The sequence below is a fragment of the Sardina pilchardus genome, chromosome 11, assembly GCF_963854185.1.
Source record: "Sardina pilchardus chromosome 11, fSarPil1.1, whole genome shotgun sequence".
Classification (NCBI taxonomy): domain Eukaryota; kingdom Metazoa; phylum Chordata; class Actinopteri; order Clupeiformes; family Clupeidae; genus Sardina; species Sardina pilchardus.
The window spans coordinates 12,838,596-12,850,691 of NC_085004.1; the positions used below are offsets into that span (position 1 = coordinate 12,838,596).

Below are 12,096 nucleotides of genomic sequence, written 5' to 3' on the forward strand. Positions count from 1 at the left end.
CAACAATGTTACACCACCAGTTAACAACGCAAAGACGCGATTTACATGACAAGCGTGTTAAAGTTACCTCAAGGAATCCTCTGGTTATCCGAGCCATTTTCATGTTGAGGTGTCTCTCTAAAACAGATCCTGGTAAGACATTTTTTTTCTCAAAACACACAACACTGCCGGTGATACCTGGACTTCTTCCCTAAAATTCTACTCAAGTCCTCTCAAGCTAACGGAGTCCTCCCTTGCCGAGAGGGCTGGCAAGCAGAAGGCTGGGCTAGTAACCAAGGATATGGGATGTTTTGCCCCCCACTCTTGCATTCAAGTTTTCTCACTCCCACATTATGGAGGTCTGCAGTACCACAAACACATGGTTCAATACTTATAAGTGCTATATGATGTTGGTAGTGCTGTCATTGTATTGCTATCCGCATTCCGACCTGGTTCCATACTTCCTTCCTTTCAAAACATTAAAAACAATACAGTTCATCTAATGACAGGGTACGTTTTAAGCATGGTATCTTAATCAAGACTTGTAAACATGTCTTTAGAATGGAGAAAGTCAAATGGGTGCAAGAGTTTAGAAAATTGAAATGAGAGGATGTACAACTAATCTTGTATTTTGTCCATCATTGAACCACAAATCAAAACAAAAGTACTTTGGTCTGTTGATATTTTAACAGGACACCTCTACCAAAAAAAAGAATTGTGGATAATGTTTTTGTAACCTACATTATGAGTTTGAGAAAACATACAGAACAAGCCTCTTTGGGAACTATAATTAGGTTTTCTGGCATGGCGTCTGTTGGACATCCATGCCTGCAGTGAAGCTCACAGATAATGCTGAAACACTCCCTGATCCTCTCCAGTGTGCTTATGAAGTTTTAGGTTTCTCTGCAGCAGAGAACAAGCATAACACATTGCTAACAGCTGGCTTGGCCAGGGGGCTATGCCTCACGTAGTCAGCGCATGAGTCAGGCCTTTAGACAATGATATTTAATGACAAATACATGCTGTAGCAATCCAACCAGAGGGACACTGTGAGTTGGTTGTTTTCTTGGGTCTGTAAACTGATTCAGCAGAGAGTTACGTCTGAGTCACTCACAGTCAAGTCTGTATTCATCAGTGGGAGAAAAATGGATTAGCTTTGGCCACTTTGCATTGCGGGGTGGAAAAATTACAGCATTGCATGTGGTATAAATATATCCCACTTTGGCACAGAGGATGTTAGCAAAGTCCCAGAGAAAGACAGAGTCGTCCTGACAATCTTTTGCAGCTGTGTCCCACGGTGGTTTATGATTAAGTTTGAACACAGTTTGGTGAAGGCATCAAACAATTATAATAAATCACACACTAAAATGACCACAGTGGACACAAGGTATTGTGCTCTCCACAAAAACTGTTGTTTGACACAGGCAATACTGTTTTATGACTGTGTTCTATCTGAAGTGTTATTAATATGATATAAGATCAGCCACCTTAAACTAATGGATCATCAGACCATGTTCTCCGTGACCCCCACACATACACTCTTTCTTTCTCACACACAGACACATACACACACACACACAAACTACAATCCACAGTTATCTGTCTTGGGAATGCAAACCACTTGGCCGATGCACCGTTCCAGAATGACCCATAATCTTCAACCTCTAAGGATAAGGCTGATCCTGAAACCATTTCAATTAGCACTGAACTTACTGTGATTATGATGGCCTGGCCTTGCACTGTGCTTAGTGGGGTAAACTACAGGACTCGAGGTACACCAACTCCCATCCCAACATGTCAGACTGACAATTAAAGAGAGTTTCCACCATTTATATTTTTGGGAGATTTTGGATTCTGGATATCTCAGGGGAGACATAGTGATTTTCGGCAAACATGATTTCATTAACCTTTTTAATCAAAAGGACTGCATGGCCTGATCTAATTGCCAGCCTAGCCAGGCCCTGTAGGGTCCCAAATACTCAGGGCCTGAAGAAGATCCTGTCAGGTCGAAACTTTGCTTTTTTTCCCATTTAATTAAACTCTGAGAGCCATTCTGGTGAGCAGACATTCTCCTTTGTTTTCACCCAGGATTTCACAGACATGTGAAAGTGCCTATGGTGTGTTTACATATCTACTGTCTGTGTGTCCTGCCTGTGTCTGTGTTAGAATAACCTCATGCAGTGTTATATTTCAATACATGCTCCTATGAACCCTGGGAACACATCAGTGAAATGCGGTATCATGTTCGCAGACTAAACATCACTTCAGGGAGAATATGCCTACTACCAGGAACATCACAACCCCAAAATATGTGGTGGTTTTAAGTGTGGGGTATGTAGGAGTGAACCAGATGTCAGAGAGCACCAACTGAGTCAAAACATAATGACTTTTTGTTGGTGAGGTTTTGTTGACAACGCAGAGAAAAACATGCAACCTCTGCACCACAGATACAGTATGATTATCCACCTTGTTTCTGTTGACTTTGGAGGCAATCTGCTCAAAATGGGACTGTTCTTACTTGTTGCGTCCAGTAAACAAAAGAAGTGACTGGCCTTGTTTTTGAGCTACACTGTAGCCTATTCAAATCAACTGCAAACATATACAGTCAGATTATTAAGACTATTTCAATTTTGACCCATGAAACCTACAGCAAACTCACTTTGGACACACAGGTGTCATACAGGGCTTTGAAGCCTGTGCATTAATGTTCACGAGATAAAGGTCACATAATTCATTGGAAGCACATGTTCTCTAATTAATTATTAACAGGGAAGCATGCTATGGATAATTAGACCTTGGGTCCTAATTTAAAAGGTCGGAAAATTCTATCAAGTAAAGTGCATGAACTACAGCTATCTTTAGGTTTGTGAGAGAATTGGATGTTGAGGTCTTATCGTTGGTGTTAAATTAGCAAAGTGATTTTGCCTTATTAAATTAGATCTAGCTTGATTTAAAACTTTGCCTCTGCTCATCACTCACATTGTAATTTGCAGCTGGTCAGAAAGCACAAATGTTTCAATTCTGTCTCTTCCCAATGACTTTGTCTTGTTATTTGACCCTGAAAATGAAAGCAAACGGATCCAAAATATTTGATATGAGGCAACAGAGTGCAAAGGAATATTTAAGGAACATTTTTCATAGCATGTTGGCAGAAAACACTTCAAACAGTTCAGAAAGGCAGCATGTCCATGATTAAGTGTGACAATGCCCTTTTAACCGTCTCATGATTATGAACTGAATGATGGATAACATTTACAGCTTGAAGAGATCATGACCAAACAATGAAGCAAACATATAGCTTACAGTACTTTTTGTTTTATTATTGCAATAAATAAATATATTGCCCTGAAGACATTCATTGAAGATGTACTGTACTGTTGTATATTACATAATCCCTAAAGGCATCCTGTTAGCAGATTTAGAGGAAAGTCATAATTCCTCGCTACATCCTTCTTACATGTACAACACTTAATCTGTGAAGAAGTCATATCAGCTCCTTTGATTTGATTTGATTTTGATTTACTATCTGCCCCATGTGCAGCACCGGGGGGGCAGCATGGACCATGACAGCCCTCAGACACATGTTCTGAGTCACCACTGCATTTTCAATATGGAAGATTAATGACGTTGCCGTGCTGGAATACTGCTGTGTAATACTGCTTAAAACATGCTCAGGGTGGATCCACCCTGAGCATGTTTAATGTCACCTATTCTACCTGATTGTTCTATGGAGGTGGGGGATTGTACTATTCATGGGTTTCATCAGAACCTTTTCCACAGATGTAGAAAATCAAGCACATAGATTATGAATGCAGACATGGTGCTTGATTCACGTTGGTGGAAAGGGACCTGATGAAACCCAGGAATAGAACATGATTTAGTTACCCTGCATCTGAATATTCAGTTAGCACACACCCAGATAAGCCCAGTCAACAGCATGTTCACAGCAATGTTCTGACATTTGCTGGAGATTTAGACTGCTCTACATTCAGAAATCAGGCCAATCTGTCTTAGTCAGAACAATGGAGGCCATTTGCTTTGAACCCTCAAATCTCTTCTTATCTTCAGTTTAAAAGCATTGTAATATAGGAACTCTCTGTTCAAGCAACCAAGGCTGGGGAGTAAACTATTACAACATTACAATAGCTGAAAGTGAGACAATTACACCATATTTGCAATTAGCCATCTATCAAGCTCAGTGACACAAGAAGAGCCACAAAACACAACTTGCATCCCTCCCTCGCACAGACATTTTAACGACAACACAACCACAAAATATTTATGGGCAAATGCTTCCAGGAGGCAACAATATATTTTCAGTAGTCCAATAAGGTTACGAATCCTAATGATTGGTACAGAAAGGGACAGGCCACAGAGTGAACAAAAGTTGTACAAAAAAAGTTTTTTTAAGCAAGAGACATCATGATTCCCTCCTCCGAAACTATAAAGAGACAGCTATAGACATTATTCACACTCTGCATACATCTTCATATATCACTTTCTCAAGATTGAAGTTGATTGGGGGGGGATATTATTCACCCTCAATACACTAATGAGCCTGTCCTCTGTAGTCTGTATCATGATACATAATAGTGCTATCACTTCTGCCCATGCTAAGAAGTCTGCATCTACGTTACGCTCACACTGTCAGAATTGTTAGTGCGAAGTGAAGCATGCCATTGTTTGGAGGAGGCTGCACCACCATAACAGTTGGATATGGCACGCACAGCATTTCATGGGACAATTTATGGGACAGACACAAACCAATAAAAACACTCGCAGCAAGAAGCAGCAACATCAACGCTTTGAAGTATCGAGACATGATTAGTGGCGTGTGTTAATGGACTTTACATCTGTTGGCTCTGCTATGTGAGTGGGACCTCTGTATTAAAGTTACATCATGAGCACATGTCATTTCCAGATTAAGCTTCGATGGAAGTTTAATACCAGTAATGTACCAGTAATGCCATCAAGGAAAGACCACATCACAGAAGAAGAACTTCAGCGCAATGTATAAAATGATATAACAAGTGAGGCAGACAGTTTACACAAAGTCAAACAGGTATGCAATAGGTATCTGATGAGACTATTAAGCCATTCCTCTGTCTCACAGTCAAGCAGACAGAATCAAAGCTCTCTAAATCCCATTCTGTAAGTAGGCTAACCATAATATCAGCATGACTTAAACTGCACCGTAGACCTTGGGTTTCATAAAGGGAGGGAGAGAAAGAGAGATTTTATCTCATAGTTGGTCTAATTGTTTCCCTTACTGCGACCCTGAGGCACTGTTGGGCAAACTCTCTTGGAGTCCTTGATCAAGGAGAGAAAGAGATAGGAGAGGAGTCTTCTGTCCGAGTAATGCAATTATATGGTGCAGTGTATTTTCTGTCCATATCTGTCACATAGAATACATGTGAAACAAACATGATATTCATAAAGAATGGTAATGCAAACATGGGATCAGGGCCACTAATTTGAGCAATTAAGGACAGTTTAGGAGTTTAATCCTTGAGACAATAAAAGGCTAAAGAGCGCCCCCGTGTATCCACCAATTGTAAGCGCAAGAGTTCGTCGACTACAGGGAGCTGGAGAGTTGCTTCGCAACACATTCAAGTTTGCACTTCACAATTCTGCCTTTTCCAACATAGTGAGAAATAACTAAAAGTCAGCGTGAAAGAAGTTTTAAAAAGGCTATGTTTCTTCCCCCCTATCCCATCATGCTTCACAATGACATATCTTATCAATATCAGCTGATCCAGATGTAAACGAAATAATCTACAAACAAAGTAACCTAAACGAAATCAGATTAATATGGAGCATCCTGTTTTTTAGGCAGTGTGCCACGATAAAGCAAAGTAGGTTTATTTTTGACATCGCGTCTGACAGAACTGCCTATATCTGCAAGAAACCTTGGAAAGTTCATTTGAGTGTGACTCATTAAATCTTAGAAGATAGTGAGGGTGGTGATGGAGAGGGCTTACCTTTGCTTTCTGGCGCTTTTTCTTCTTTTGTTAATGATAGTTTAAAAATCCATGTTGTTACAAGTCTTTCCTCCGGAGTCTGCCGGAGTTGTGTATAGACTGAACAAGACACAAGCAATCCCGATAAATGTCCCTAAAAAAAGAAAAAGAGCTGGAACAGGAAACGATGACGGTCGTTATTGAGAGGGCTTACATTCTGTGCACTGCCTTGCGTATGCACTTCATCAAGAGAAAACGTTGTAATTTCTATTGAGAGGATAAAAAGCATATTTCATGCCACTGACAATTGAGGTGTAGGTGTCACAAAGTTATGGTATCTTGCACTATATAATGTGGAATGATTTACAAAGACTTTCTCAAGAATGTCCTAAAGTGTGTTACTCATTACATAACTTCCACAAAGCTACTTACTTACCACAAAAAAATACAAAAACCTCAGGTGTAGGCTACTCCAGCCTGCAAGGAAAATAGGTAGTAGTCTACTGTCTTTCTGAAAATTATTAACTATTTTGAATGTGTCTGTGTACAGCACTCCCTCTGGTGGATTGACAGACATTTGTCTTCAACGACAAAAAGCCTGCATGGGCTCAGATTTCATAATAGCTGAGAAATTAAGAAGTCTGAACTCTATTTGGGCTGCATGGTGCAAAGTGCACTAAGAAACAACCTACCTCTACCAGTCTACTCTGCCCACGCCCCACACAAATCCCATTTAGAGAGAGGCCGCAAAAACAATGACCAATCAAGCAAAGGTACAGGAAATTCAAGGGTTTTATATATATTTTAGAAAGCTTTACATCAAACCATAACACAAAACTTCAACTCTCATTTGACAATTTCTATACACTTCATTTTTTCATCACTCCTTCTGTTCCAGCAGTGCCACATCAACAAAGGTCCTACCTGATTAGTCGTACATCATTCATTTAAATTCAAAGACTATTTATTATTATGCAAGAGAATGTAGGTCATCATCACAGATGTGTTACACATGTGCTTGATTTAAATGAGCATGAGGCAGAGATTTGCAACACAACACACCAGGATCAAAATGTAATTCTGTCGAGGCAGTGATGTAAAGAAGAATCTGATTCCAGTCAGTTAATAAACGTTAAATAAGACATCTTTGATTGGAGACGACTCATGGCTACATGTCAAGTAAACAATCAACTATGGATTTATGCAGTAGTATAAATGGAACATCGTCACAAGGATCCAAAGAGGACAGTGAGAGAGATGAACTAGAAGAGAAATGAATTAGAACAGAGGTGAATTAGGAGTTTCATTGACGGCAAGTTCCAAGTTGTAAAACATGAATATTAATCTGTACACTAAGGGATTAAGTCATATTCAACACTATACATTTTCATATCACCTTCTCAAGATTCCAGGTTTTTTTGGGGGGGGGTCTTATTCCAGTTAAATGTCAAATTCCAGGTATGTAACCAAAAGCTATTATCAATGCCATACGTTTTCCATAAATATTTTGAAATTAACTCAGATTGATCATATCGTTGGCACTTTTTCCATGTTGCTTTTTGGTGTGGCTAAAATGCATTCAGGTCAAACATTTCTCAATACAGAAAGAGGAGTATCATGGTGTGTCATGCATTACAATAGGTTACATTACATCACTGCGTCTTGAACTGTTCATAGTCATTTTCTATGGTGAGCTCAACTAAAGGCCTGATGGATGAAGTTCATATAAATGAACTTCAACACACAAACACAAACACACTCACTCACATACACACTCACACCCACACAAACATACTCACTCACACACACTCTCTCACACACTCTCTCACACACTCTCTCACACACTCTCTCACACACTCTCACACACACTCTCACACACACACTCACACACACACTCTCACACACACACACTCTCACACACACACTCTCACACACACACTCTCACACACACACTCTCACACACACACTCTCACACACACACTCTCACACACACACACTCTCACACACACACTCTCACACACACACTCTCACACACACACTCTCACACACACACTCTCACACACACTCACACACACTCACACACACTCACACACACACACACTCACACACACACTCACACACACACTCACACACACACTCACACACACACATCAAAGAGATTGTTAACACAAAAAGAGACAGTGCCCCAAGAGCAGTTGTGTGGAACACTGTGGAATGATGAACCAGGAGATAATGCTGTTCAGGGGAATGCATGAACGGGCAAGTTCCAGTCACAGTGATCTCGCTGCCACAGGTGTAACAGGGGTGTGTGAGAGTGTGTGTGTGTGTGTGTGTGGGGGGGGGGGGCGGAGGAGGGGGACCGAGGAGACGGAGCGGGATTAGCTGAGGACGACGTGGCGGTCGAAGACGGACTTGCGCTGCTCCTGCACCTGCCTCCTCCAGCGCTGCTGAGCGTGCTCCACCTTATTCAGCATGTTGGGACGCAGGCGCGAGCGCGACAGCACGTCATGCGCGTTAGCGAACGGCTGCTGGTCCTGGAAGAATGGGAATCAGACACATGGGAGTCAGAGCTGCAGGAATACTACCACGGTCAGGTCAAGTCCATTTGTTTTTATAGCACATTTTACACAACAGGGTTGACCCGAAGTGCTTTACAAATAATAAAATAACAGTAACATAATACAATACAAAGTGCCTGCTTACATTGGAATCAGGGGTACGTTTCCCAAAACCATAGTTGCTAACCTACGTATTAGCGACTTAGTTGGTTGGCAATGGGAAACTGCATTGCAACCAATAAGGTTGCTAACTTAGTTAGCAACTATGGTTTTGGGAAACGTACCCCTGATTCCAATGTAGGCACTTACATGCGCCAGAATACTAGGAGTGGGTGGGTACATGATGTGTAATGGCGACCAAGAGAATGGAATCACTGAAGCACGTAATTGTGTAAATACATTATTCATTAAAACAACAATCCTCCTATTGGCTTTCTTGAGTGTTTTCCACTATATTCTAATGTCATAGCCATAAGACCGACTATTCTACCATCCTTTTAAATCGAAGGTCTGTACAGAACACATATCTCTCTCTGGGCCCTGATGAAGGCCCCACCCACATTTTTAGGTCCATGTTGGACATGTCAGTTTCTTAATAAAGACATTTTAAACCATTTGGAGTGCCTTGGTCGTGGAGAAATTCTCCTTTCCTACACATATCTCTCTCTATTAAACTGTTACCTCAGCCCTCCCAATCCTGCATATCTTTGAATGATGGAGGTAACTAGAGAGCAGAGATAATTTTGCACGACACATACCCCAACCTCATCTTCATTCTGTATCAGCTGAGAGTGGCCAAAGAGTCTCCTCTTCAAAATGGGCTCCAGGAGGGTCAGGTAAACCATGTATAACAACAGCAGGCCCAAGATGGACAGGTAGACAATGATCGTCCCCTGAAACAAAATGGCCCATCATCTGTATTAGGTATGTTGCAATTGTGATTGTGATTGTACAGCAAGATAAACGTTTCTTGGTGTTTTGAGCCCCCACCGTTGTCTTCAAGGCAGCACTGCCTGGAAGGCGCTAGGGTTAGGCATGGGTTAAGGTTAGGGTTAGGGGTAGGATTCAGTGCCTTTAAGTCAACAGTGGCAGCGCTGCCTGGAAGACGACGTCGGGGGCTCAAAACACCATCGAGCAAGATAAAACAGCTAGCTGATGCTCATACAAAAGTGATGAACAACTACACAGTTACACTCAAACTGGACATCTTCAACAAAGGCGAGGGAGATCTAAAAGCCATATTAATATAAACAGAAACTGTGTCATTAAATCAGTTAAGCAGTTGTATTCATCACTGACTTAGCTTGCCAACACCTAGACATATATTTCATCATTGGTGGGTAGAGTACTGAAAATCTACACTCAAATACAACAGTACAATTACTCCCTTAAGAATGCACTCAAGTTAAAGTAACTCCTTTTTGAGACATTGATTCAAGTAAAAGTAAAAAAAGCATGACATTAGTACTCAAATCACAAGTTACTTTCATTACAAGTTAAGTGGGAAAGGGCAAAATAGTTAACATGGGCATGAACAGCACTTTTAACAGTACTTTTTAAATTACAGGTAGGTAAAGCAGGTTCAGTGGGCCAAGCAAACATAAGAATTTCCTATTGGCATATGGTTCACATACATGTTATTGTGTGCATGTTAAATGCACTATACAAATACAAATTACTTACTTACTGTTACTTACCTAGGGCTACTCCCACACCCCTCACTCCGCCTATACCCTTCTCTCTCTATTTCCCTATCTCAGAATGGACAAATGAACCCTAATCGCAAACAAAATGCTTTGCAAATGTTGATCTACAAGGTTTTCTTATTGGTGGTAGCCTAGATGCTGCAAATACTGACAATGTGGTGTTTACGACCAACAACCTAGTCTGAAAGTTTTTGCTCTATCTGTGCAATGTGTTCCGTGCATCCGTATTGTGGGCCAATGAGAAGCTGTAGCCTACTTATTTTGCCTTCAAGACAGCTAGCACATCGGTATCTTCTGTGCTTCTGGCTCTCTCTCCCTGCGATGTAGAGCTGATTTGTGTTATATGGATACGGAAAAAGTACTTGAAGATATATGGGAAATGTTACTACAAATTAATCTACTTTTACTCAAGTACATTTTCCATCTACAACTACTTAGTATTTAGTCCTTTCACTGGCAATATGAGTATCCTCAATGACTTACTTTGATAGTTCCAGAACTTCTCTCTTCATACTTGCATTCACATCGCAGACAGTAAGCCTCCACATCCTTTCCTTCTACTGGCATCGGTTCCACAACATGAAGACAGTTGCTACGCAAAAAAAATAAAAAATAAAGATACAAATTGTAAGATTTGAATGAAATGTTAGTATCTTAAGATCCTAAACACAAATAATCTTTATAGAATCTCAGGGGAAGAAAAAGAAACTTACCAGTCTTTTAAGGATACATTTTGGTTGTAAATCTTCCCCTGTACCTCTCTGTAAGGGGGGCAGATGCACTTGCATCTAATGTCTTCTGAATTCTGTTGCAAACAGAGGCAAAATCTCAAATAAGAAAATAGGCCTACCATAAGGTCACTGAAGCCAATCTAATGCTATGCCAAACACAATTTTAAAGCCACACAGATGTAGCCTTTTTTTGTAAGTTTCACTCTAGCTGCTAGGCCTTCTGGTTTTCAGTTCTGTACGATGGCATAGTCTGGTCTAATGTTTTGGGTAAGTAATTTCTATTCCACAACAGTGGTACTTCTTGTATTCCCTGTGGAGTGACCCACCCTGTGGTGTGACTGCTGAAAATGATCTGCTCGTTGACAGGACACGTGACATGCATTAAACATGCATTAAACATGCATTGACATCTTAAAAAGACGGCCGCATTTGTTCTGAAGCCACAAGAAAATCAAGCAAAATATTGAATTGCTATTTGGGTGCGCTATGGCGACTGGTCGTTTGACATAGAAGCGAACTTGGCAAACCTTGATGGAAACAAGACAGGCTTCATTCCAACACAGACAAATCGACCAGACGGATTGTGGTATGTGAATATAACGTAACGAATTAGGTTATAAAAGGAAAGTCCAGAAGCAGCTTTCTGACAGCAGAATTACGGTTAGCGAGCTACGGTGGCTAAATGCCTAGCTAGCTACTGCTAGCCATCAAGCTAGATACAATTACTGAAGTCAACTGGTTACGTAAGTGCACCATCGACAGAAAATGGTTTGGCAGGACAGTTTACCCTGTTTCGTTTAAATGGTTGCGGACCTAAAGCACAGAGAAATGTACTTAGTGTTTACTTACCTTAGCGTCGGTCGTCTGTGTTGATATAATCACGAACACAAACCATAAGAGCGGAACTACCTGTGAGGAAACTCTGATGCCAATATGATACATCTTTCTCGATTAAAAGAACAGGGCCTGATCAGAGCTCGAACTGATTCAGCAGTAACCGACAATAATAATAGACAACAAAATCATACAAAAATGTTAGCGAGAAGCCAGTCATACAAGCTATCTCTGTGGCAGTCAGCTGATCATTTTCAAGTGCGCGCTGCAAATGCGTCCCCAGGAAACACGGTTGTTGTGGAACCATAGCAGCTACATGTATTTTAGA

General features: G+C 40.9%; 2 protein-coding genes across 4 annotated transcripts in view; both read right to left on the minus strand.

Annotated features, from left to right (window-relative positions):
* The window catches only part of dennd2b (DENN domain containing 2B), a 54,444-nt gene extending 48,355 nt beyond the window's left edge, over positions 1 to 6,089 (minus strand). The window contains exon 1 of one of the 3 annotated variants that reach the window (XM_062549466.1): positions 5,961 to 6,089. The gene's annotated coding sequence lies outside the window, so the exon portion shown is untranslated. Of the gene's footprint in view, positions 1 to 67; positions 268 to 5,960 lie in introns of those variants that run through there. The other 2 variants (XM_062549467.1, XM_062549465.1) reach the window with 2 other exon arrangements.
* Positions 6,090 to 6,713: 624 nt separating this feature from the next.
* tmem9b (TMEM9 domain family, member B) lies at positions 6,714 to 12,036 on the minus strand. Its single transcript, XM_062549470.1, has 5 exons — positions 11,784 to 12,036; positions 10,917 to 11,008; positions 10,687 to 10,795; positions 9,256 to 9,390; positions 6,714 to 8,473 (listed from the first exon to the last, which is right to left on the minus strand). Exons 1-5 carry the CDS (start codon positions 11,874 to 11,876, stop codon positions 8,318 to 8,320), a joined length of 585 nt encoding a protein of 194 aa, XP_062405454.1. The 5' UTR covers positions 11,877 to 12,036; the 3' UTR covers positions 6,714 to 8,317.
* Between the last annotated feature and the right edge of the window lie 60 nt (positions 12,037 to 12,096).

What these genes read in the sequence shown, in the direction of transcription:
- tmem9b (XM_062549470.1), bottom strand. Translation starts at nt 11,876, where the DNA reads ATGTATCATATTGGCATCAGAGTTTCCTCACAGGTAGTTCCGCTCTTA. An exon ending in AATGTATCCTTAAAAGACTG is followed by an intron (nt 10,796 to 10,916) that starts GTAAGTTTCTTT and finishes TTTTTTGCGTAG; the next exon opens with CAACTGTCTTCATGTTGTGG. An exon ending in GAAGTTCTGGAACTATCAAA is followed by an intron (nt 9,391 to 10,686) that starts GTAAGTCATTGA and finishes ATTTTGTTTCAG; the next exon opens with GGGACGATCATTGTCTACCT.